Source organism: Nelusetta ayraudi, unplaced genomic scaffold (assembly GCF_046127955.1).
Source record: "Nelusetta ayraudi isolate G7.1 ecotype Tasmania unplaced genomic scaffold, CSIRO-AGI_Nayr_v1 ptg000090l, whole genome shotgun sequence".
NCBI lineage: Eukaryota > Metazoa > Chordata > Actinopteri > Tetraodontiformes > Monacanthidae > Nelusetta > Nelusetta ayraudi.
The window spans coordinates 2708639-2735682 of NW_027466140.1; the positions used below are offsets into that span (position 1 = coordinate 2708639).

Consider the following 27044-nt stretch of genomic DNA (forward strand, 5'->3'; position numbering starts at 1 on the left):
ATCTCAACATGTCAAAAAATGGAAAAAGACGTCATGTTACACATTGTCATTTTTTTCATCTGGCAAAGTCCCTGAAACTCATTGGGGTGACTGTTCTATTTAAAAAAAAAAATGCTTTAATCAGCCCGAAAACGCAGTGTGAGAATGCAAAATCTCAACATGTCTGAAAACTGGAGAAAAAAAAACCCAAGCAAAACACTAGTTTTTTTCTGGGACCAAAACATTTAAAAAAATATTTTGATCAACCTGAAAATCACCAAAATGACCATCCTATTATAGCCCCAAATTTAGCATGATAAGAGTGGTGGAACACAAAATCTCAAAAACGACATACCAATATATTTTTTTTTCTGAGACAAAAAAAAAAATCTAAATATATGCGAATCAGCTCGAAACTGATGAAAATGATCGTCCTATCATAGTTCAGCTTTTCAGAGTTCTTATTACCCAACAGAAATTGGGGAATTAAAAAAATTGTGATGGACAATATTTATTTTGCTGTTAGGAGGGTAGAACTGTGTGTTTTTAATAATGCAGAGGGCATTACAAGTGACTATGTACACTGCTGCATCCAATTTAACCTTGGAAATATGCCGCGAGGCAAAAAAGGAGCAGGGCGACAGTGGCTGTTCCTACCCTGCGGAGGGCAGTAGAGAGCAATACAAAAAACTGTGGGCATTTCAGAATAAAAGCATGGCTCTGGCGGGATCCTTTGCATGTAAACTACACAATACATTGAAGTATGAAAAAACATTTTTTTAAATCATTTTCGTATTTCTTCCCCTTTAAAATGTATGTTTGTTAAAATTGATTTATTCTACACAAAGGAAATAAAGCATAAAACCAGAGTTCAGATGGTACAATATTCCTTTTTATTTATCTGGCAAAATAATAAAAAGGGAAGCATTTGGAAAGAGGCAAATTCAAGAGTCAGGAAATACAAAAATATAGATAAAACAAATCTAACAGCTGTTTCAATTGATTTCCTCTTTCTCTCTCCAAATGTGTGGGGGAAAAAAACCTATATCTTTGGATTCACATATATCACTATGGTCTGTATACGCATAAGACATCTTTTTGCACAGGATGAGCGGACCCCATGTTTAGCCCCGTCATGCAACCTCACACTAACCACCAGTTCATGATGTAGTATAGTCCTTTCATCAGTTTGCATGGCTTCCCCTCCCCCCACGACCCCTCTTTAACTCAACAGATACGTGAAGAGTCCCCCCTGCCCTCCCTCCGCCTAACGCACAAAGACACTCCTGCTCTCAGCACTGCCTTCAGTCTTTGATGGGTATATTCTAAAAAAAAAAAAAAAGAAGGGGGAAAAAAAAAAAGATTGCAGTGATGCACAAAGACCCGCAGCTCTGAAGTGTTGAGATTCTCTTCGGCCCCCGACCCCCGACCCCCCACCCCACCTCACCCCCACCGCGTCTTGTGGCTGGACTCTTTGTCCGTCGGATTCCGAACGTGTTGCTCCGTGTGGACGCCCCCCCCCGGCCCTCACCCTCTTTTACTCCTCCTGGATGGCGGAGCGTTTGGACGGCGGCACCAGGTGGCCGGGCAGTGCGGCCGGCAGCTCGTGGCCCTCCAGCTTGACTTTGATGAGGTGGTTGGCGAGGGCGAACTCGTCGTCGTCCAGGAAGCCGTCCTTGTCCACGTCGGCCAGGTTCCAGATCTTGCCCAGGACGCTGTTGGGCAGTTTGGACTTGACCATCTCCTTCTTGACGGCGGCGCCGGACACCTTGCCGTTGATGGGCGACAGGGTGTAGAAGATCTCGTCGTACGTGGGCTTGTCCTTGCCCACCACCCACTCTAGCTCGTCGATGCCCTCACTGGCGCCCTCGCCGTAGCCGTGGCCGAAGGGGCCGGTCAAGGTTCCCTCGAAGGCGCCGCCCGTGACCGCCTGGCTGGGCATGGCCGCCTCCTCCTGGCGCACCAGCGCCATGAGGCTGGCGATGTCGTTGGCCAGCATGTCCTCCACGGCCTCCAGCAGCTTGGGCTTCAGCGACATAAACTTGGAGAAATCCTGGCCGTTCAGCAGATCCTAGGTCGGGAGGTCGGGAGAGAAAACAGGAATTGGTGATAGAAATAGATCGGTCTTCAATGGCTACCAACGGTGGCAGCGGAGAGGCAGGATATCCTGACAAACCAGGAAAAATAAATCTCCACCCCCTCCTGGCCCATCCTGGAGGGCAAGGACAGGAAAGAAGGTAAAGAGCAAAGGTCGGAAGGTCACTCCACTCTGAACCTTTGTTTTAAACAAATTACGTAACGTTGCGATTCGTTAAATATGGAGTGCGTGTGTCTGCTGTGATAGCTGCTGGATTTACGCAGCATCCTCGGTTTTCAAGCTCACCTGCATCTTGGCGAGGTTGGGAAAGTCTCCAGGTGAGATCTGGTGCTCCTTCTCAATCTTCTGGTAGATCTCTCCCAGGTTGGCGATCAGCTCCTTCTTCTTGGAATCCTTTCCAAACATACTTGGCATCTCCTTTTTCAGCGAGCTGATGATGTAGGCTTGCACCTGGACAAAGTCAATAAATAAAACAAATGAATGAACAAATAAATAGAATACCACAGACCCACAATTCTGATAATTGCTCAACTTTTGTGAAAACTCTCAGAGGTGCATTGTTGAAATTTATTTTAACAGAGGCAAGACAACGGTCCGGCTTGAATTCCAGAAACACGTCACGACATGAACGTCTAAATGTGAAGCTTCCTGGTGTCGCAGAGAAAAATGTGTCTTCCGTTACCTCAGAAAAATGTTTGGGCTGCACAGAGCTGAGCCCCGCTGCAGTTTGACACCAGAAATCTGTTTTTACATTCCTGCGCGGAAACACTCTGCACTTTTCAATTTGAAACAATTTCTCAACATTTCAGTATTTCTTTTCCCAAAAACGATGAATCCCTTTCTCATGATTTCTTTCCAAAGGAATTATTTTTTTCCCCCCCAAGAGCGCTATCAATACATTTGAGAGAAAAACACATAAATTCGATCAATCAACTTTTGTTTATAAAGCACTTGATGAAATCCAGGGGCTTATAAAAAAAAAAAAAATCTTTTGAATTTTTACAATTAATTAAGTAGAAATATAGAAAAGAAAAAACTTCCTTTCTGTGAATGATACCAAGTGTGAGTGAAGACTTGGGCTGCCTTTCACTTGGGTGGTAAAACCTAGACTCATAAAACAGTTATTGGGTTAATCTCCCTCTCGAGAGGCTGGAGGTAGAACACAATGGTGAGAATAAGACATGAAATGAGTTCTGTCCTGTGTTTTTATTCCTCCCCTGATGTCTTACCAGTCCACTACTGCATCAGACGTCCAGCCAAGAGCAGGAAGACTCGTGACGTCTCAGGAGTTTGTCTCTTGCTCAACACCGATGCTTTGGTTTCAACACTTTTCTCATGCGATAATCTTCCAGTGATGCTGAAATGAACCACACCTCCCCCCCTCGTACTGGGCAAAAAAATGCTATTTCTATAAGCTCTAGCTACGAAGTGAAAGTGTAATGGACATTATACACGGTGAGCACATACTGGTAGAGCTCAAAGAACACTGCGGCGTCTCAAAGAGCGGCCAGTATCGCTGCACACGCCCAGTCCTCGATAATACTGACCTTAGCGAGACGCGCTCGCTTGATGAGGTCGTTAAGTTTGCGTAGGGCTGCGTTGCGCGGCAAAGACTGAATGTCCACGAACAGGTCCATTTCCTCCGCCTCAAACAACTTCCTGTTGTCCGGCACCAAGAGGGGCTGGCTCCAGAAGGACCCGATGTAGACGCGCACCACCTGAAAGCAAGTTTGGAAAAGTTACCCCACATTTCTTTGATTTTCCTTCCGCTATCGCAGACGAAATGAATGCCTTTAGCGGCTTTAGCTAAATATTAAGCTGAAGGTTAAGTCGTTTAGAATGCCTTCATATCTCAAAGAAAGGCTTCGCGACGCAGCGCCCAATTAATAATTCATTCCATGATCCAAAGGTCTCTCTGGAACTGGTTTATGAACATGGCCCGGGATCAAACATTAACGGAGGACTGAGGGAGAAGTCAGAAGGAGGGCTGGGTCGCATGGCACTGGCTAGTGCAAGGAGTTGGACTCGGATGGCGAAAATTAGGCCTTCATTTGCTTCATTAACTGCACTCATGTTGATCTGAACAGATTGACTTCGATGTTTGTGTGTATTTGTACATGCGTTGTTTGTCTGTTTTCTTTTTACCTCCGGTGTGTTGATGATTTTTCCCAGAGACCACATCAGCGCGCCGTAGACCCTCATCAGCTGCTGAGTGTTGATCTGGTCCGCCTTGTTCAGCACCACGCGCATTTTGTCCTCGTGGTTCTTCAGCGCTCGGATCACCTCGGAGAACTCGTCGGAGATGTCGAGCTTGTGGGCGTCGAACAGGAGGATGATGCGGTCAACGCGCTCGGCGAACCACTCCAGCACCGCCGCAAAGTCATAGCCTGGAGGAAGAGGAGGAGGAGGAGGAGGAGGAAGACACAGCAAATTAATAAGATGCCGCGCACAACGTCGTGTCTCTGAGTAGCAAACTGACATAAAGTCAAAAAGCAGTGGGATGAATAATTTAAAAAAGAGAGAAAAAAAAGAGATGCATTAATGTGAAACTTTAACGGGGGAAGTAGGAAGTATTTATATTTAGCCCGGTGAAACCATCACACATGGAGCCATTATCAGCCAATCATTAGCTCTGCAACGTAAAGAAAGGGAAATTCCTGCAATGACAACGACAAAGCAATGCAGGAGGCCGTTGTGAATTCTCGACATCATTCCAATGTCTGCAGTTACCAACGACATTGTCGGGTTTTGTCTTGAAATTTTAGATTACTTTAAAATAAATGTTACACCCAAGGGCACTTTCACTGACATTCCAGGGTGAGATTAAAGAAAAGGCTCAACGGCAATAAAGCGTTGGGCGTGTCGGAGTGGGTTTGACTGTGGCTTTTGAGCTGGCACTTCCAAGTCACGCTGATCCTGTGCTGTTTGAATAAGAGCTGTGACGAGCATTCTGCTCCGGTTATCTATTTACCGGCTTTAAGGAGTTGGACTAAAGCTGCTCTACAAGCATTGACGTGTGCTTGTGTTTGAAGGTAAGGAAAGTTTGAACAAGAGAGAGAAAAGTAAAAGCAAAAACCCTACAACCACACACCCACACAACAAGTCAACAAGCCTTGGGGCAAGCACTGACTTCTATCAGTGACCTTTATCAGCCAAATGTTTCAACCAGGCTCTGCCGCTGAGGCACAACTGGCTGCGGGTTCGCACACTCTGTCCGCTCATGCCGTCCTGATAAGTTTTAGAGAGTGCTCGGACTGGAAGGCCGTGGAGGACGGCGCCTCTCTTCTCTCGGAGCGCCCCACCCCGGAGTTTGAGGACGTGGGGACGGAGAGAGGAAGAGAGAAATGTTGCTTCTCATTATCATCTGGGTGTCATCTGATCAGAGAAGAATGCCGCGGCTCTAGCGGCTCATCTCGGGCCGTTGTTGTGCAAGCGGCACCGGATCTGCAGCAGCACACGCATTCCGACATGGCCGGCTTTTCTTTTTCTTTTTTTCTTTCCCCCCATCCGGGGCGTGTGTGCACAAAAGAGATACACGGTGGAGGGAGGGAGGGAGGGAGAGAGAGAGGACGGCGCTAGTGCGTGACGAGGGCGGTGGGAATTGCGGGAGAAAGATGAGAAGATGGCAGGTGCGAGTAAAAGTGAAAGCAAAAGTAAAAGATGAATGCAACATGAGATGGATGGAGGGATGAATCAACCCTTGCGCAGCTTGTTGTGGAGCAACAGTGGCAAGTGAAAGCAAGAGCGGTGAAAGGGGGGGGAACGTTTCAAAGTGGGACACTGACTGTGCTCGTCATCTCCTCTCGTGCCATGGGAAGACAGCTGCTGCTATAGTTTGGACTTACTTATAGCACAGAGCATCAACAACTGCTGCTCTCGACCATATGCAGCTCTGCATTGCTAATCTGGCATGTAGACCGTCTCCCTGCGGGGCAACTGGGGCGCCGCTTTATTTATAAATGCATTTTTTTAAAAGCTGCTGCCCATTTGGCTGCGTTCAGACTGCCAGGCGAATCTGATTCAAATCAGATTCCTTCTCAAATCTCAAATTTTTAGGGCTGACTGTCCACACTGTTTTTAGCAGATGTCCAAATGGGATCTGGCTGTGTTCAGACTGGGCCACATTATTGACCCGTCTGACAGGTTGCAGTAGCAACGACGTCGGAGCGGAAGCGCGCAGTGTTTGACGTCGTATCATTGCGACAGGGGCACTCGTTGCGATGCGTGGTCCTGTAGCTTGGCTTGAATGGAGCCATCTCCCAACACACTGATGAGGCAATGAGTTTCCTCCTCTATCCAGGGACTGCTGCTTTCTACTTCTTCTGTCCGCTACATTACGTTACAGGGCCACACCTGGAATGGCGCCCTCTAGTCTGGCGCACTGGCTCTTGCGTCGCGCAGAGTGACGTCATGGACAGTCAAAACCCATCGGTGTGTTTGGAGCTGTTCAGACTGAGATGCATCTGTCAAAATGCGACTTAAAACTACCTCGCGGAGGTGGGTGGTTTCAATCCATTTTGCAAAAACGGGATTTCATGTGATTGGTGACCATTCAGACTACAAAAGAGTTTCAATCTGGATGGGTTAAAAATCGGATTTTGGCTGGCAGTCTGAACGCCACCAACCACCACAACTTTTGTTCTGGAAACATGAAATGACAGATGCATTTAGCTTTTAAAACCGGTGCAGATCCATGTAAACTAGTAGATTATCCCAAAATAGGAACCTGCAGCAGATGTCGCGGCGCGCACGTCTCATCGTGGCCATCGCTGAGGAACACTTCAGCCTGCGAAGCACCGATTTAGGAACGATGCTGACCAGTTCTGCAAAGTCAGTTTCCTTTTGGTTTTCATCACTTCAGAGTCCCACAAAGGAAGGGCTTACACAGCCAAACTTGCTGAGTCCTTCAAAACTGGACCCACTATTATGCAATGGACTAGGCCTAGCGCTCGTGTTCAATAAGCGCCACTGCTGGAATGGTTCTGAACCATTCGAGATTTGCTAAAGACCTCTACGACATCGGTTTAGCGAACCAGAGCACCGTGCATTGAGAGACATTGAGCTACAACAGCAGGCACGATGCACACGCCCGTCACAGTTCAGCTGCAGGACCCGGTCAACCTGTTTATATATGACACAGCTGGACTGGTATGTCTGGATTTTTTTTTGCTTTCTAGCATCTGTTTATGCAGAAACAAATTGTGTGTATGTGTGCGTTTGATAACAGGCGTGCATTTTGAGACCAAGGATCTACGAGTTTGTCTGTACAGAAACAAAACTGGCAGCGCTGAGACGCGTTGGGTTTTGTCTTGTTGGTTTGCAGTCACTGTGACAATAAGACAGTTAGTTTACTTGTTCGCACACTTCTGGCGGGATCTTATCTCATTTTTGCCAGCGTAGCTACAGATTAACGTGTTGCCCCGTTCTCAAAATATCCACGGCTTCTCGTGAAGGTTAACGCCTGTCGCCTTGATGCTTTTAATATCCAGAGTGTTAAGTTGGGCACCATAAAAGAAGAAGAAGATTAACCATATGAGTTCTGGGCGATAGAGGCAGCGTGGTTGCGGTGGAGATTCGAATGAGGGGCAACACTCGGCCATGTAGCCATTCTGTTCCACATCCTTTCCCTGGACAAAAACTCTTTTGCGTCCACTTCCTCTTAGCGAAGGCCTCAAGTCAGGTAGAAAAAGCAGAAGCTGTGTTCAGCTGAACTGTGATCTCTGCCCGGCGTTCTGCCAAATCATCAAAAGTTGTTCAACTGTGTATGTTGCAATTTCTAAAGCGACCCTGAGCCATCATAAAAAATAAAAGAAAAATGTGAGCGGATCTATTTCAACAGTATGGAAGGAAACGAGTCGCACACTAAACTAAAAAAAAAATGAGCCCACTTTTGAAAAAAAATGACGCTTACTACGAGTTGACGAGATCTGCGGGGAAAAAAAATAAACATTAAACTAGAACGACGGAAGGAAGTGACTGGGGATGATGGCACTGTAAGCCACAGGTAGACTGACAGGAAATCAAACTGCTGTGCACCCTCTCTGCAGTGCCATCATGCTGTGAAGGCATCCAAGCCATTTACAAAGAGACAAGAGTCAGACCTGTGGCTGTTCAGACTTCAGGACAAGTCTGAGGGAAGCCCACAGCAACGCTGCCTGCCTTCAGTGGGCAGCGGCAGGACAGCCCAGAGGGAATTCCAGAGACAGACTTTTAAGGACAGGAAGAGCACGCAGGCTGCTTATTTAAAAGAGACGCCCTTCGTTTTGCTTGTTTCTTCCTGCAGGTTGACAGTTGGCTTCCTCCATCAACAGCTTGGAGCAGCGATGTGAGCGAGTGTGAGTGTTCAGCCTGCTCAGACTGACCTCTGCTTATCCTCTGTTTCTCCCCGGACAGGATTCCAGGAGTATCGATGATACTGATGCTCTCCAGGACGGAGTTTGGCATCTGGGCACACATGAACCTGGAGGACAGAGTGAAGAGTAAAGATGGAGAGTAATAAGTCCGTAGTCCAGTACTTATTGCAAAATGAAAAAACAACATATATAAGACATAGAAATAGCAAAAAAAAGTTGAAGTGCGATCAAGTGAGAACTGAATTTATTAAAATGAAACTGAAACTTGTGCACATATTTTTGTCCGTCTCTTCTTTCTCCTTTTATTGAAAAAAAAAAACAAAAACATTTTTTTTCAATAACGCCTGTTATAGAAAAAAAAAAGAAAAGAAAATTTCAGTTTCCCACTAAATCCTGCTGACAACATGCAGCATAGGCCACTTAAACTCTACAACTAGATTTGTTTAAAAAAAAAAAAGCAAAGTTAAGTACGCATAGCCAATCACTGACAAGTGCTAAAGGAACAGCTCCAACCTGTTCTGCCACTTTGCTCCTCTGTGGCTGAAATGACTGCCCTTGATCGCCCTTGATCGCCCTTAACACCAGGCATCCAAAACCAATAAACGCCAGGACGACATTGGGGAGCTTTTGCCGCAAAGGTGTGGAAGCTGACAATACGATGACATCCCTGACATACCTGATAGCAAAGGGCATCTTTTACAACGATCAAACCTGATGTGTTTGACATTTTCGCGACACGGAACAGAAAGGAGTTTTTGAATGAGAAAAGAGGAAATAGTTTGAGGGGATGTGGAAGGATTGATGGGGAAACACTTGCACATCGCATTGAAAGTCAAGGACAGTCCTACTGAACTTCTCCTGCATTACAAGCCCCAAACCTCTTTACAGCCAGGGCAGAAGCGCTGCTCCTCAATAGAAGTCAAGCAAAGACGTGCAGGCCCGAAGACACACACACGCACGCACGCGCACGCACACACACACACACACACACACACACACACACACACACACACACACACACACACAGAGAAGTTATCTTTTCTTCCATAAAGCTGCAGTGTCCAACAGACAGAGTGGAGGATTGTTGAGAAAGCCACAGCTCCGAGGACCGCCCGCCTTTCATTCTGCGGCCCCCTTTCCTCCGCTTCAAATGATACTCCCAACATGAGCTTAGAGGTGCTGGGTCACAAGACGGCGAGAACCACGCTTTCACATTCCTGCCGCAGCCCCATGGAGTGTAGTGAGGGCGCTCACACACACACACACACACACACACACACACACACACACACACACACACACACACACACACACACACACACACACACACACGCACGCACGCACGCACACACACACACGCACGCACAAGCCGCAAACCTATACCTCATGCAGAGGGGCATAAAGGAAAAACACTCCAAGAACAATGATCAAGTCACAGAAATATGAGCCTAGGGAGACCCTCTGTGCGTGGCATCACGTTGCAATAACACTGGCTGTCAGAGATAACAAACACGGAGCGTTTTCCACTCTTCGCCCCCCCCCCCCCCCCCGACTAGGACGATGACACGCACGATATCCCGATGGAATTTTGGCAGAACTTCTCCATTCAACCATCTACTTTTAAATTTTCCACACAGGATGCGTCAGTGGGGGGAAAAAAGAAAAAAAAAAAGAAACACTCTCAGGAATTTGAGATAGAAGTCTGAGAAAGAGCGTGGCCCCGTGAGCGTGGCCCCCGCACGAGACAACGCTGCTGGGCCCCGGCAACCTTGAAGCGTCCGAGATCTGTGTTTGTCTCAGCAATGTGAGAAAACCGCCCTCGCTTGAGAAGCTCACAATGGCCAGTTAATATTCCACATCAGGCAGCTCATGTGATTGGAGCTGTGCGGCTCCGGCGCTCCCCGTGCCCCACCTTCAGAACCTACGACCTTCCCCGGCATTGTGACCTCAAGCTTCCTGGAAACAGTGGAAAGAAGAGGAAATAGTGCGGCTGAAGCCGGCGCTGAGGATGTGAGCGATGAGGTCACCTCTTCTTCGCTACGTTTACGCTACTCTAAAATCCCACCGTGTGTGGGTAAATAATACAGCTCTGTCTATGCAGGCGTTCTTGTGTGTGTGTGTGTTTGTCATTCACTGTGTGAGACAGTGCCCGTGCCGCTCCTATCAGTAAAGTGCGGAGTCAGTGTCCTGGAACAACAGGATGGGAGAGCGACGTGTCAGCCAGAGTTGGGCCTGTGCGGAGCGGCAGTTTTTGCTGACTAAAGGTTTCACTGACTAATGGCTTACAGACAGTACAAACAGTCGGGCAACCCCTGATAAAAAAAAGGAAAAAAAAAGGCCCGCAAAAGGGAACACAAACTTAAAAATACACAGATTTAGAAGCAGAGAAGTTTACCAAAATAGATGTTTGACTGTACAAAACTGCAGAATGTATTCCACTGAGTGCACATATATCTGCATAAACCTATATATAACAATGTGCTCTAATAAAAACATTTGATGCATATGATTATGGAGATAAAATCCAGGAGTTTCGAATTAGAAGCAAAAAACAAACGGCAAACGAGTGAAGTCCTCATGGTGTTTCAAGACTGGTGAATACAAGCACACTGTGGCTGTGTCCGTCACATGATTTCTGTTTACTCTCTTCATAAATAACTGATTACACTTTCGAGCGAGTCCCATTGAGGCAGGTGGTTAAAGGCTAATCCGCAGGTGGAGTGATGATAGGTACAGAGCTAGACAGCAGAAGAAGGATTCCTCTGGAAACCACTGTGCTGACTTACTTTCTCCTTGCGTAAGAGCAAGCCGATCTTCAGTATCTTATTCTATTTTCCTATTCTCTAGAAAATATTTAATGGACTAGAGGCTGAAGGTCGGTCCAAATACTTCTAATCTCCTGGGTGGAAAACAGAGAGAAGCCAAGTCAAAAGCAAAAACAACCCTGATCTGATCCATGACAGAAATGTATCAGCTGTGGAGCCGCTCTGGGCTGTGAGCTATCCCAGCTGATCGAGGCCACACACACACATGCAAACAGGCCACAAACCTGCTTTGGTCATACATTTGCACTCTACAATGGAGTGTAAAGTGGAGCCTCTACAATTACCAGCACTCTTAAGACAAAGCAGACCTGAAAGTAACGTGACCAAACAGGATTGTGGCCAACAGTTTGACAAATGAAGTTCAAAACGGACAATAGCCCATGGGTCATGCACAATCTTATCTGGCTTCCACTCAAATCCTTAATAAAATCCAGAAGGGGTGAATCGGGCCCCAATAGGGCCAACACCACCCACCCCTTTTTAAGAGTTTATCAGAATCCACATGACCTCATTTGTTTTCTAGTTCTGGCTTTGGCAAGAACCTGCACATATTAAGTCAAACATAATGCGTTACAAGGGAGGGGAACTGAACTAATAGAGTATTCAACAACAACAACAGGAAATATCCAATAACCGAAGAACACAAACCCAATTAAACTCATGTTATCCAGTTGAGATAACATGTATGTTTAACTGACAGGTTGTTACTTCCTCCTTTTCAATATCTCTCCAACCACTGTAGAAAGTAGATACACGACACAGGAAGTGACACCACTATCAGTCATCACAACCGACACACATCACTGCCAGGATTAAGATTCTGTCTCTCGGGAGACTGGACTGGCTCTGGCTTGTAGAATCTCACTTTGTAGTCAAACCAGGTTTTACTCAGTTTAAACCCTGTTGCTCATATGAAGTTTGACTTAATGCCACTGGTTGGTTTTATTTTCTCCCCTACTCTTACTCGACTGTTCAGTGTTTGCCACAGCCGAACAATCCCTCAGACGTACCTCTGACAGAGGACGGTTTTTGCCCATGTTAACCTGACTGATAGTGTGACAGAGTGGCTCATGCTCTACAGGTTTTTCTCCGAATCCCCGGGTCACACGGCATGTGAATCACACCGACGAGCTGAATGCCTTGCAAAGACTATGTATAATCTCGATGAGTCGCCTGCTGACTCAATGAAAAGGTACAAAGATGCAATTGATCACACACACAAAAAAAATCTTTACTTCCACAGTGATAAGATTTCACATTGGTGATAAAGAAATAATTGTCACTGCGGGCCTGAGAACAGACAAGTGACAAGGTCAGTTTGTTGCCTAGCAATCACTATGCTTTGACAGGAGACACCATGTGCCGCCACAGTCTGCCAGGCGCTTTTCCAGGGGAGTGTCAACTGGAAGAGCAAGGTACGTTTGTTGACCTGCCCAGGTTAAATCTAAACTGAAAGTGTGGACACTCTGCGGAGGAGAAGGGTTGTTGGAAAGCGCCCTTCTTTCTTTCCTTTACTTTCACATAGACCTTCAAGCTCTCCCACCAGCCGACTGACACTAAACATCCGCATTTCCCCGCAATGATGACACGGGGAGAACTCTCAACACAGCAAGCGATATTATATAATGGCATCTTGAAAGATGAGGATAGGGCCATCAGTGGAGGCCATTTAAACCTTGAGTGGCCTACTGCTGTGGTGTGACGCTTCACACAAAGCTGTATTAGTTTATGATATTTCAGGTGTTTGTTTTTTTTATTAGGGTTTTAAATTACAGTTCATTAAGACATGAATAAGCCCGAGTTCCGACAATCCTCCTCTAGTTACACACGTCGCACTTCCCGAAATTTGGTATTACCTGTTTAAGAACGCGTTGCCGAAGGCGTTGAGTTTGCGGAAGGGCTTCTTGGGGTCCACAACCAGGGCATTGCCGGGTATAATCCCATCCTGTTCCCCGTGCATCACCGCGATAAAAGAGTCCGTGGTGGGCTCGGGACCAATGCGCATACCGGGGAAGTCCTGCTCCATGAGGTGTCGAATGAAGGTGGTTTTCCCGGTGGAGTACTGGCCCACCAAGAGAACCATGGGCTTGTTGTCGAAGTCGGCATCTTCGAGAGCAGGGGAGTGGAAGTCGTGGAACCGATACGTGTCCTCCAGCGGAAACAGTTTGGTCCGGTAGAGACGTCGCAGCCCATCCGACACGTTCTGAAACAGTTCAGGGTCCTTCTTCAAGTTTTTCCGAAACATGTTTACAGTTTTTTGTTGTTGTTGTTTTTTTGCCCTTATTTGACACAAGTGTGTCGGCCTCCCCGTGGATAGTAAGCTGGTGTTAGGGGGTGTAGGTCTCTCACACCGTTAAGAGCGTAGCTGCCTGCTAGAATGAAGCAACTGCTGGGCGAGGTCTTGGAAGTTTTTGTCCCCACCCTCCGTTACGTTCTCTGGTTGCAGACTTCGGTCACCCAGAGAGGACTCCCACTCCGGCTGACGTCGGAAAAAAACAAATTGGCCAGTTACACCCCACGATAAATAATTAGCCGCTTGTCACCTTTTTTTTTCTACAAACCCAGCCACGACTCTTCCTAGCTGTTGGCTAACTAGCTTAGCAAGCGGGTGCCTGTCACCCCACCAAGAAGGCTGACTTACCGTTACAGGAAAAAGTCATACCTTTTTCAAAATAAAAGCCCAGATGACACGGGCCTTTTCTCAACGCAGTATGCATCGCATTCGTCATGCCATAGTTGCCTCGTTCGCGCCCAAGTGTAATGACCTATTGTAAAACTCTAGAAGTTTCGACTTTGATCTCTTTCTTGAAAGAAAACTTACTTTAAACTCAGAATCACCACTTTTATTTTCTCATTCATTTTCTGCCCTACTTTGCCGCGCACAATGGCAGGAATGTAAAATGGGTAGCAATTTAGCAAATTAACATATGTAGAAATTTTAAAAAGTTTCCCCCCTTTTTTTAAATACGGAATTAATCTTTCAATCTATATCTAAACTTGTGACAAATTGAACAATAAATATTATCTGGGGAATTTTAAATTCTACAGTTCATTCATACATTCAGTTTTCAATATTGCGCTAATCTCATGCATGTTGGATATATGCACAAGTCTATATAGGATGTAGAAAAATTAGCTGCTTATTGTAACTGATTGTAGTTACATACCAAATAGGGAATGGTGACTGACTGCTGAATTTCTACTGGTGTCACATATCAGAATGCAATATATTTAACATTTAACAAGTTTCCCCTCTATATTTCTTACACTTCTTTCCATTTGAAACCTTTAAAACAAGGTATTTTTGAAAAGGTCAAGTATCAAGGTAAAAAAGTAAGTCTGTACACTACTTTTTTAAAGTTGAACTGCAAAGGTGAGACGAATACATGCAGCATCGTGGATGATTCATAGCTCAGATGGGTAGTAGACTTACACGTTTTCAGCAAGGATGTGAATTCAAGTCGTAGTCATATTTGCTATCAGCTGATGTGAAGACAATGGCTGGAATTTTTAAAAACAAGGCCAAGTGGCTCTTATGTAGAAGTATGGACATTTCCAGTATTTTGTGTGGAGGTCTGGAAAAACTACATAAGCTTTTGAGTGAAAGAAATTGGTCTTCTCATGTAATAACAATAATTTCAGCATTCTCAACAAAAAAAAAAGAAAAGAAAAAACACTCACATGAAGTGCAGGTCCTCTTCTTAGGAGGCAGTCAAATTGTGCCACTTTAAATGGCCCAGTAAGGTTTTTTGATTATTAACCTAATACCACAGCTGGTGGCAATACATCATATAACAGGGACTAACATTAATTAACAAGGTTTCCAATATGGTTGCTTCACCATTAGATGCTGCTAAGTCTTACAAACTGGACTCGACTTAGGATGTAAATCAATTTATTGAGACAAAAAAAAATAAAACACAGATTTTTTTAGGGGAACAGCAAACTTTTATTAAAGAATCCTATCCGTAAATAAACATAGAGCTGGCACAAATTGACATAATAAAAAGTTGTTGTTACTGTACACAAACTAGTGACCTTTAAAAGTCAGATGTGAGAGCTTCAAGCTGTGGAGTCCTCGTGGTTTTACAGTGACAAGGGGTGTCCCTCCACAGATAACAGCAGCTCCACTGGAAGTCAGAGCTTTTTCCATATGGAGATGCTGTTACAGCTGGTGAGACCCACAGAAACAAGCAGAGCTGACAGCATGTGTGGACCATGAGAAGATGGCAGCTCTCGTGACATACATTTCACCACAATAGTTACAAAGTTCAGATAACTTGTTTTCACTGTTAGACAAAAAAAGACAAAAAAGTAACTCATGTTTTACATTTTTTAATTCAGTTATATAAAAATGTACCTCTTCCCTTTTGATACTTTCTAAAGGAGTTTGTATTTTTGATGACTGAGCTAAATGTAATGATTTACACATAAGATTTAATCTGCCACGTCTGAACAGTGTGCAGAAAGGACTTGTCCAATGCTATTTAGGGCCAGTATGCAAAATGGTTCGCAGATGCACAATAATACTGCCCTCCTCTGGTCAAATTACACTCTGAAAATTAATTTCCTTTCCCCCCTCCTGGAACAGGCAATTTGACTGAAAAAGTTTGTGTTTGCATTTAGACCTATTCAGTGCCTTTCAGTCACTGAACAGACTCTAATTATTAAAGATGGAACTCACATTTGTCCTTTTTGCATTGCTGCTCATCTAGCACACAGGCTTACAGAGTTGTTGGATTTTGTCCCAGCTATCTCAGAGCAAAGGCGTGGTAAGTTGGAACTTGTTCCCAATAAATTTCATCATTCAATCATAAAAGAGATTATAAAGAGAGTGTAAGATATCATACACCCTTGTATCCTGATCTTTCACTGCTTTTACTGCTCCCGAGCCTCATGTTGCACTTATGGCATCAATAAAATCAGGGCCATGCACTCGGAGTGCCCTGAGACAGAAGGAAGAAGTATCCTGACAAATAAACCTATAGCCTTGGCGCCATTAAAATTAATATTTTACATTTAATGTGGCTTTAAAAAGGCTGTAAACACCTGTGTGCATGGCTTGCAACCTTATAGTATTTTGCAACAATCTCATTTATTTTGCACAGGTGAGCTGTGAGCACTAACACCCCCTCTGGAGAAAACAGAGCCATAAAGTAATTGAATGGCGTTCTAAGGACCTTCACCCCTATTGTTTCCTTCAACTTTGTCCATCAAGCAATATTTTCTACTGATAACTCCATGGATAGTGTTATCAGGGTCTCAATGTGTGTACACAGAATTAAAAGTGAAGGACTATGTGACAACTTAGGCATTTTAGACAACACAACAACAGACAGTCACGTTACAGAAGCAGCATAATACTTTAAACTCTAGACTTCTGTAATACAGATTATACAGCTTCATTCTTACCCTTTTAATGAGTTAACATCAAAGTGAGAATATATGTTTCATGTCCACATTTTCTTTCAGGTATTTTTGCGTGGAGCGATGTTGCAGGTAAGAGATTAAATCAAAAATAACCATTGGCTACATATTACATAAAGATTTAACAAGTGATTTAACATACTGATGATTTAAACTTTGAGCATTGTTGTTTTTTTTTTGCTTTAGATTTTTATTACATTTTTATAGTAATTTATAGTATAACCTTTATAGTAATTTAATTATAGTAATTTGATAACCAAAAAACAAAATTTCACCTATTGAAAAAGATGACTAACTTCTCATGGATAAAAGAAAACAATTTACTTTTGGCCCGGCGATGAACTGGCGACTTGTCCAGGGTGTCCCCTGCCTTCGCCCTATGACAGCTGGGATAGGCTCCAGCAGACCCCCGTGACCCTGAGCTCGGGACTAAGCGGGTATAGAAAATGAATGAATGAATGAATTTACTTTTGAAAGTAAAATCCAAATTTAAAAACGTGATCATGTTGTCAATACAAACTGAATCTTTTATCAAATTTAGATTCACACACTTTTTTGATTTAATATGGCAAAGTACATTAGGTTTGCTAAAATGTCTGTTATTTGCAATATACATATATTTTTTTTAATGAAAAGTTCATACTTACCAGATAATCACACGACATGAGGCATACTGCATTCACTGAAAAAGGGAAACACAAAAGAAAAGTTGCACAAATTATAAAAAGTAAAAACCTTTAGAGGATGGCCTAAATGAGAGCCTAAATGAGAGAATAGAGCAGAGGCTGAGATATGAGTCATGTCTGTACCTGAGTAACTGTGGACCTTTGAATGAGAGCTGCTTAAGACAGCAGGGGAGCAAGAGAAAATTAATCATTACACTTACTGTAAATATGTAACTGAGCAAACCTCCTCATAAAACTAAGCAAATTGCATTGTTTGAACATCCTCCGAAATGCATCGAGAAATCTGTCAGCAAAACCATCCAGCCTCAAAGTTCCCAAGCTTCTGTAACCATTATGTCATTTTTTTTTATTTATTTTTTTACATAATTATGTGTTGTTGTTTTTTTACTTTGATGTGCAAATTTCCTGTACCAAAAAATGTTTTGGTCGGTCAAAAGGCAACATTTACTAATGACAATACTGTCAAGACTCGTAATAAAATAAACTATTTATGTATGTTATTGTTGATGAGTTGTGAATGAATTACACATCTCAACAACGGAGATGAAAACAACACTTTCGAAACGTCTAATTTACGTGCGGTGCAACTTTAAATGCTAAGGTTGCAACTCCGGAAGTGTGAAACGGGAATTTCGTTTGGTTTGTCCTATTCGGGGTTCCGTAGAGTGAAACGGTTTTGGGTAATGTAAGTAGCTGCTAGTGTAGTCTTCATGAGTATATCATCTTATTTAAACAATCGGCGGATTCAATAACCGCGTTACTACGTGTCTTTACCTGTTATATACTTACAAACACGGATAACATCAGTGCCGGAGAGATTTTTAGAGACCCTGGTAATTTTTACATTGTTCCATTCAACGACGCTAGCCTTGAAGCTAATTCGAACGTTAGTCACATTCACGCTAATTATAGCACTCAGCGTGAAGCTGAAACGTTTGCTGTTTACTGATACGGCGACTAATAACGATCAGTATCAAGCTTGGGTAGAAAAAAAAAGAGAAAGTCTGGTTTTAGTGAAAGATTTATGGTCACGTTATGATGTATTATGCTGTATCAAGGTCCGATGCTTGGTTCAGATATCAGTGCCAAACAGTGAACTTTAGAGTTGACGCCAAATGAACAAATCCGGTTTATGTATTCAGCCTTTAGTTTTCAGTTTTGTCTAGAGTGGCTTCTTGGCGTTTTTGGTCGTTTCTAGTCAGCAAGCGTCCAGGGAGTGAAACTTTGCCAACTGCATAGACGAGGAGTTGATCAGCATGTCAAAATGGCAGTTACTGATATGTATCCCCTTGTTTCAGGTCAACATGGCAGAGCAAACAACATTAGAGAGCCTGCTGGAGATGGGCTTTGGCAGGAACAGGGCGTGAGTGTTATTTCCTGACCTGTTTTCAAAGAAATGAAAGTGAAAGATCGACCTGAATTAACGATTTCCACATCTCTTGTATTTAAGGGAAAAGGCTGTGGCCTTTACAGGAAACCAGGGGATAGAACAAGCCATGGACTGGTGAGTCACTTTGTGGTGGGATCCCAACCTGCTTGGATGGACACGAGTGTCTGTCCCCTTACTAAACACTGATGGTCTTGCCCCAGGTTGATGGAACACGAGGAAGACCCAGACATTGACGAGCCCTATGTGCCGCCTGTAGGAAATGTTCTGGGCTTAAACGCTGACAGCCAGCCACCGACTGAACAGCCGACAATGGGAGAGACCGCTGAAGGTCAGGGATTGCGTGTGCGGACAGCACCTCATTTGATATGACCAAGTAATGGACAATATGCGTCATCGTTTACCTGAACGATATAGAATTTATGAGGTTAAAACATCCTCAAGAAATTTAAGTTAGGGCTGCGTCATCCAGATTACACACAGGCATAATTTCTTTTCACAACTTTGCCATACCTCACAGTTATGTGCTTTGGTTTGCTTCAGAGACAACAGGCGAAGGCAGCAGTAACGGTGACAACGCATCAAAGAAGCCTTTGACAGAGGAGGAGAAACTCCAGCAAGTGAAAAGGTCAGAATCTGCTCATCAAATCTCACTCCTTGAATAGTATTTAACTTATTCTTCACCACAATTGGTGGAAAAAGTATGTATCTCAGCACTTTTTTTTTTCAGTCCACTCGTTCACGTGTATTCTTTCAAACTTTGTCAGGTTGGAGGACCTGATGCGGGTTAAGCAAGCAGAGAGACGACAGCGGGAGCACGACGAAGAGTTAGAGAGGGAGAAATCGAGGAGAAAACAGGGGCAAGAGCTGCAGCAGATCCGCCAGAAGATGCAAGACGATGAGATGAAGAAAATTACCGAGCTGCGCACGAGAGAGAAGATGGAGGACAAACTGGCGAGGTAAGTTACTGGCTGCACAACCTTTTATTTAGGTGATGGCTTACAAAATGAAAAAAACTCGCTAGTCCAGACATAAGTGGAGATAAAATCCTGTGAACTGCTATGACTTGCCGTTGTCTTTTCTTCTCATCAGGCAGAGGGTTAAAGACAGGATTGCACGAGACAGAGAGGAGCGAGCACAAAAGGTGACTTTGTCGACTTGTTTATTTATCTTTTGGATGAGCACCTTTTTAACCTTCATTGTTTTGCTTACCTCTTCAGTTCGGTGGTGGAGCTCAGAGCGCAGCTGCACCACCCGAACCGGCCCAGCCCAGCCTCACATCGCCCACCAGTCAAGGCCCCCCACCCTCAAAGAAGGAATATGATGAATCTAGGATACAGGTACAGGGCACACTTGCACCAAGTGCAATAGGTACCATTATACACCATAAAACACAGAGCAAGGTTGAAAGAGGAGTATTACACTTTTTTATACTTTTAACGTAACTGAATATAGAAAGTATAGTTTAGTTTTGTAATTATTGACTGAGGGAATAGGATACATGTGCATGTTCTCTGGTGTGAGGAAGATTTACAATAAATTGCAAGATTTGGTCTTTTTTGACAAAATACTAAATTATAATTTAGCAAATACTTCTTATCTGTTCTGTAACTCTCTTCAACTTTGTTTCAAGGTTCGTCTACTGGACGGCACAACCATCACAACAGTCTTTAAGGCCCTGGAGCCACTGGCCGCTGTGCGGGTCTATGTGCAGATGAACACGCCTGAGGACCAGGACTTCACGCTGCTATCGCCTTACCCACGTCGTGTTTACACTGAACTGGACATGGAGAAGCCTCTAAAAGAGCTCGGTGAGCACTGCACTGAGAACCTCGACGTTAAAATGATCTTACGAGAAACTCCACCTGACCTTTTGCCTTCAAACTTTCTCAGGTTTGGTGCCTTCGGCTGTGTTGGTTGTTACCAAAAAGTGAGATCTGGAGGATCTTCCCCGTGAGCCTACCTCACCGACTCCACCACCCCCAACACTAGAGACATCAGAATGAAACTGTTCCAGGAACAGAGCCACCACCCTGCAGTATCACTCAATAAGCCAACTAGCTAAACTGGGGAAAAGCACAGCTCAAGCATGAATTTGGTTTGTTTTTAAATTGTGTTGCTGAGTAATGGTTTGGTTTAATGACTGACAGATGCTTGATGACATTCCGGGCTGATGGTTTAGACTGGTTATCGCTTGCTTGTGTGGTGCAACGCACCGTGACAATATTATTGCTGGCTTCTGATGGATACTGTGCTCTGGTTTTCATCAACACATACACTTTAAGCATCACAAAATGGTTTTGATTTTAATAACAATTCTAACCACTTAATCCCTTATAGGTCCTAAGTAGGGCCATCAATGACTTCCCCTTTGATCTTCCAGAATTTCTGACATTGTATGATGCCATTTTTGTTTTTATAAAGTGAAAAAAATCTGCATATTCAACAAAATATCAAAAATAAAACGATTAAGATGGTGGACTGGAGTTTCTACAAACAACTTTTCTTTAAATATTTTCATTGAGATTCTTCTTTTTGTGGCTTGTACAGTGTAACGGCTTTGCACAAGCATTCAGAAAACACAGTTTTGCCTTGATTATGCTTTGCAAAAACAGGGTTTCAACTTCCTGCTAAAACCTTTGCTTTCTTTTGCCTAATATTTTACACTTTTGGAAGGGAACAAAAGATGCTGTGAGGTGACATGCCAACAAGCTTCCAGACGTTTGTGTTTCAATCTCTGGAAAGTGGAGCAATCAAAGATAAAGTTCTAAAACAAAGTTCTATTTCCTGGGGCTCAGATTATTGTTGGTAAACACTGGTTAGGCTAACACAGGAAAGTATTGGCCTTTTTAACACTTCGATACCTGCTTTATAAATTGGGAGATTACATCACACGTTCAATCATCAATGGGACATAGTTCATGCTTTACCATATATTAAAAAAAAAAGAAGCTTTAATACATTTTACGGCCCACTAACTCAAACTGAGTGACAAGATCTCAGAAACATTTTATACTGAGCAAGATTCAGTCAGAACATTTGTGCTGCCTTCCGTGCTGCTGTGCAGGCAGCTCTGTTACAATGAGCACTCAACATTATTTTTCCCTCAATGAGCATGGGGTTTGTGTTAGCCCAAGACGAAAATCTGTACGACAAAAACAAAAAAATCAAGTTAACAAAAATTCACACACACTAGAAAACAAGTAACGAATGGCAAAGATGTCCATCAGACGTCACTGGGGAAACTTGATGCCCTGAAATGGGATGAGCTCGGCTTGTGAAAGTATACAAAAATAGTTTTGATCATTGAATGGAGAAATGCCGAGGTGCCATTTCATCTTCCGTGCTTCATCAACTGTGGCGAATTATTGGGAAATGACAGAACATCTCCACCATGTTATTCAACACCAGATCCACCACCTGTGAGGTCACCTTGAGGAGGGACGGAGCAGAGGGATCCAGCTGGCAGTTCAAGTTCAGAGTTCAGCTGACAAGTTGTTTGGGCTCAAAAGTGCTTTGAATGTCAAAACGTGGCCCTTCTTTAGCTGGGGGGATAGTATCCCTGGTTGTAGTTCCAGGTGTTCTGGTAGCCATAGCTGCCATACTGTGGTTGCTGGAAACCAATCACAGTCACAGAAAAAATCAGTGAGAAGAAGAAGAGAGAAGTGTCGTCTTGTGCTTTTGACCGTCTGCATCAAAATCTGGGCCCATACCTGGTACCAGCTGCTGTACCCTGCATATCCAGCCTGCGCCGCCGCCGCATCGCCACCACCCACCACAGGCGGCGGTGTGGTGATGGGGACCTGTGGCACAGCGGGCTGGGTTTCTGCAGACGCATCCACACTGGAACCGTCGTCCACTTTGTGCAGCTTCTCAGGGTCGTCATCGCTGCGAAAGTCAAGACGTTGTCCGTTATTTCTACACAATAAAAACATTTCACCACATTTTTTGTGTAAAGTTCTTACGAAATGGAGCTCACCCATTCTCTGCTCCCCTCTTGGTTCCACCAAGCTCATTCAGCAGCCTCTGATGTCCGTCATACACAGAAAGCACACTGTGGTGGACAGAAGCAAGAGGAAACCAGAGGGTTTAAATCAAGGATTACACAACAGTATTTGGAGGACTTCTGTTCAAACCCGACCTCTTGATGGAGCTGCTGTGCTCCTCGGCGAACTGCAGAGCTCTCTGGGAGAAGATGATCTTTGTGTGGGGAGCGAGCGGCGCAGCGAGCGCTCGCGTCACACACTCCTGCACTGCTTCAGCTGAGGCCCAGGGGTCCCCGGAGAGCTCCAACTCCAGCAGGTTCATGTGCAGTTTGTCATTATCCTGGGTGACGCCAGGCCGAGAAAAAAGATGGGTCAGTTTTACATTTTCTCCTTCAAAATAAAACAAAATTTAGTCGTTGCAGCAGCAATGACTAAAAAATATTAGAAGAAAAAAAAAAAAAACAGCAAATAAATTGGAGAGAAAAAAATGGCGACTTTGCTCCATATTTACTGTCTTTCCTGTCGCCTTATTTGCCTGTAGATCTCTCCATTTTGCAGCCTCGGGGCGATTAATGATTAGCCCATGTTCATCTAAAGAATAATGGTATTAAATAGTCTAATCTCTTACCGGACTGATCTCCAGGGCTTCCTGTAAAACAGTGCGAGCCTTGGTGGGGTTCCGGCCCAGTTTCAGCAGCAGGCGAGCCAGCTTGATGGAGTAGAAGGCGTGCAACGTGGTTTTCTCCTTGGATTCTGCCACAGCCTCTTGCAGCAAAGCCAGCGATTGGTCCAGATTGCCCGCTCGCCTCTCTAGAGCCGCTCTGCGGAGACGTACAACCACCAACCCCGGCAGGGTTTTCTCAATGGCTTCCAGCACACGCCGAGCCTCATTCAAGTCACCTGACAGCCGTGGAAAGAGTATCAATGAGTGGTGTGGCTCCGAAACAGACTATGTTAATCATGTTGGAAGACTTAGTTGAATATGTATGGATACATATGAATTCTTAGTTTTAAGACAGTGAGTAAAATGGAAATTAATTCTGAACTAAAAACCAAATAGTGCACGTTTACTGAAAGTAAAACCTTAAAGCAGGAAGTCTTAAAAGAGGTAAATAATGTGAAATATCCACCACTGCAGAGAGGATGATGTGTGTGTGTGTGTGTGTGTGTGTGTCACTGTACCATGCCTCTCCTCAAAGGTGGCCCAGAGCATGTGGATGTTGGGTTTCTGTGTCAGGTGGATCTCGCACGCTCGTTTGAAGACAGCCCGGGCCTCATCGACGCTCTGCGACTCCAGGTACTGAGTGTACTGAATACATTCCAGATATATGCATTTATTTATCTAACTATTTATTTATGTGGCTAACATAACGAAAAAAAAAAATCTCAAAATTGTCCTGTGGCTTCGTTGATCACTAGAGAAAAAAAAAACTAGCCCCTCTCACCCTGGTCCAGAACTCCTCATACAGAGCGCAGGCGATCAGGCAGCGCTCAAAGAGGATGCGCACCCTGTGGTCGTCCTGCGGAACTGCAGCTACCTCGGGTTCCTCCTCAGGTAGTTGGGCTGTGACCTCTGACCCCTCTGTGGCTGCCTCATTTGGATCTAACACAAAAAGAAGAGACAGTAACATTGACTTTTTACATTTTTTAAATACACAGTATAAACTTTGAATTGAGTATGCATGTAAGACACAACACCTTGTTTGGGTGATTCTTTGGTGTCCTTGTTGAGCTGAGCAATCTCCCAGTCCAGGTAGGAGTGCCAGGCTCGCAGCTGGTGGCGGTCGAGGGACTTTACGTGGAAGTACGGACGTTTGATCTGCAGATTAATGGTTCGTTTTTCGATGGTAAGAATTTAATTGCAATTAAAAAACGTTCATCATGAATTCCATCGTTGGCTGTAAGCCTACAAGTCAAAAGACTGTAATTTCCAAAGTTACAAAGATGGTTCCAAACTGAACCTTAGTGTTTTTTTTTGCTAGTCTAAACTTACAGCATCTTCAAAGTTCCATCTGTTGCGGACTTCTCCCTCATTGTCCTGGTACACTTTGTCCCTGCGGAGTAACACCTGTTCTCTGATCTTCTGCATTAATTCCTCCTAGAGCCAAGAAATGAGAAAAACACTTGATGAAATTTTAGTTTGACAAACTTTAGAACTGCTTCCGACTGAGGGTGATGCTGCTGAGTTTTGAACTCACTGTGTCTGTGCCCTCGGGTGTGGCGGGCACCTCCTCTCCTGGTGGCCTCTCCTGTTCCTCCTCCTGGGCCTGTTCAGCGCGCTCAGCCTTCTGGCTCTGACGGCACAAAGCCCTCAGCTCCTCGTACTCCTCTGGGGTGAGAAGCTCCTTGGGCTCAAAGCCGTTTAGTTGTTCCTTATACCTGAGGGTAGGAGGCAGGAAGTACAATTAGATTCAGACCTGTGAGTTATAACACTAAACTGCACAACGGACATCAATACATGCAGTTGTGTGTGGTCTTACTTTTCGTAGTGTGTGTTGTAGCGCTGCGTGGGGACCCTGAGGACTCGTTCCAAGACAGCCATTGCATTCTTCATATTGCCCTGCTCCTTCTCCCACTCAATATAAAGGTCCCACAATCGGTCTGAATGAAAGTCCAGACCTGCAGCCTGAATGGCATCCTCAAACACTCTGACGTTTGAAAACAATACATATGAGAAGAATACCTTGTTGGTGTAGATGTTGTTGAGTTAACTGTCTCCTACGTACCTGCGAATCTTCAGCGGCGACTCTGGTAGCTTCATGTCTAATGTTCCCAGCAACAAATTAATGTAATGGATCCACAGATCCACACTAAGAGGGATTACTTTGAGACCGCGAACACACACCTAAAACACAGTACAGCCCTTTAGCACATAACAATTAACTAGCGCAAAAAGACATGATGGGTTCAGCTGTTTCACCTCCTCTGCTTTGTCGTTGTCCCCTGCGCGTCGTTCCAGATCAGTATATTTTTTCCAGTAGCCATAGCAGAGTGAATAGCGGGAAAGAAAGGCCTCCAGGGCTCTTCGAGATGCTGCGACCTGACCCTGAACAGACGACAATGTAAGTTATCTGACCTGCAATGTATCCATCATGAATTAACATTGAAGGTTTGCAAGAGCAACAAAAAGCAATGCGGCTTATGTATCTTTCTGGAAGATGTTCCTCTTTCATCACCCACCTCTTGCTCGCAATACTGCAATAAATCCGTCCAGCTGGTGAAGTCTGGAGGATTTTCATGGGCGGCCAGCCACAGACGCTCAAAGTCTGCGGGCAGGTCTTTCTCCTCATTCTCTTCAGCACTGGGAACAGAGAATGAACTGTGTTCGGAGGCTGCAGGAATCTCAGTGAGTTCTGCAACACTGCCGTTCTCTTCTGCCATCTCTACCATCTCCGGAGAGGAAGACTGAGGAACCTCTGAAGCCTCCATGGCTGAAGGGCATGTAATTAGAGGGAGACAAGCAATATGAGCATCAACCCAGTACACAATGATGCAAAAAAACAAGTGATTAAACAAATTTTTTTCCAGCGTATTTTGTTGTTTGTAGTATGCCGCCTGCAGTATTAACAGTCAGTCTCTGATATGCAACACCCCGTTTTTATGCAGAATTCCTAGAACACATCCTGATGACATATTTTGCAGTTGCATGCCTCACTGATAATTAAGATTTGCCAGAATTTTAGTTTCTTCTAAAAACTTTATCCATATGCTGATATCGTTTTGAATTAATTAGTTGCAGCATTCGATATATTCCAATATCTCAAAAAAGATGTACTTGCATACGGAGGTAGTTCGGCAACTGTTTCATGGAGTGTACTGTTTACAGTACACCCCATTAGCCTAGCTTAGCATTCCAACCTTAACCCTGAGCAAGCTATTTGTGCCCTTGCCACGAAATGCTTATGCTTCATACACGAATCAAATAAAAATGCAAAAATATGTAAATAATATATTTCAAGTGATTTACTGCTTTTAATAGTACCCGAAGACTCTTCAAGATCCCCGTTGCCGCTCATCTCGCAGGCTTCCGCCATGTTGGAAGACGTCTCGCCTACGTCATACGTAAGCGACAGAACCGTTTCGACAGATCCTCACGAAACAGGTGCATGTTTGTATTTTCCCTTCAATCTAACAGTATTAACCGGTCTGTACCAAAAACAATGCCACAATTTGTTTGGGACTGAGAAACAAAATAATTACACTTTTTCACAACTTGATTTTTTCCAATACCATGTGTGCACATATTTTCATAGCTCCTTTCCAATCTAATACATTCTTATCTTATTTTAATAAGACATTGACC

The 27044-nt window shown here is 44.2% G+C and overlaps 3 protein-coding genes across 4 annotated transcripts; 1 reads left to right on the forward strand and 2 right to left on the reverse strand.

Moving 5' to 3' along the window:
- Window positions 1-849: 849 nt before the first annotated feature.
- ehd1a (EH-domain containing 1a) lies at window positions 850-13887 on the reverse strand. The gene is made up of 7 exons (XM_076046774.1): window positions 13112-13887; window positions 8440-8537; window positions 4223-4464; window positions 3625-3795; window positions 2363-2527; window positions 1422-2050; window positions 850-1370 (listed from the first exon to the last, which is right to left on the reverse strand). Exons 1-6 carry the CDS (start codon window positions 13498-13500, stop codon window positions 1517-1519), a joined length of 1599 nt encoding a protein of 532 aa, XP_075902889.1. The 5' UTR covers window positions 13501-13887; the 3' UTR covers window positions 850-1370; window positions 1422-1516.
- A 4086-nt stretch (window positions 13888-17973) lies between these two features.
- ubxn1 (UBX domain protein 1) lies at window positions 17974-21234 on the forward strand. Of its 2 annotated transcripts, none has more exons than XM_076046772.1 (10): window positions 17974-18053; window positions 18667-18731; window positions 18819-18872; window positions 18959-19086; window positions 19299-19383; window positions 19523-19714; window positions 19848-19899; window positions 19976-20095; window positions 20389-20566; window positions 20649-21234. In XM_076046772.1, exons 2-10 carry the CDS (start codon window positions 18673-18675, stop codon window positions 20687-20689), a joined length of 909 nt encoding a protein of 302 aa, XP_075902887.1. In that variant the 5' UTR covers window positions 17974-18053; window positions 18667-18672; the 3' UTR covers window positions 20690-21234. The 2 variants fall into 2 exon arrangements, with proteins under 2 accessions (XP_075902887.1, XP_075902885.1); XM_076046770.1 differs by lacking the exon at window positions 17974-18053 and adding an exon at window positions 18060-18201.
- A 461-nt stretch (window positions 21235-21695) lies between these two features.
- LOC142902006 (pre-mRNA-processing factor 39) lies at window positions 21696-26844 on the reverse strand. Its single transcript, XM_076046769.1, has 15 exons — window positions 26724-26844; window positions 25922-26172; window positions 25662-25787; window positions 25468-25586; window positions 25222-25389; window positions 24940-25120; window positions 24735-24839; window positions 24440-24560; window positions 24187-24344; window positions 23924-24050; window positions 23370-23641; window positions 22897-23081; window positions 22735-22809; window positions 22469-22643; window positions 21696-22368 (listed from the first exon to the last, which is right to left on the reverse strand). Exons 1-15 carry the CDS (start codon window positions 26773-26775, stop codon window positions 22297-22299), a joined length of 2187 nt encoding a protein of 728 aa, XP_075902884.1. The 5' UTR covers window positions 26776-26844; the 3' UTR covers window positions 21696-22296.
- Window positions 26845-27044: the final 200 nt, after the last annotated feature.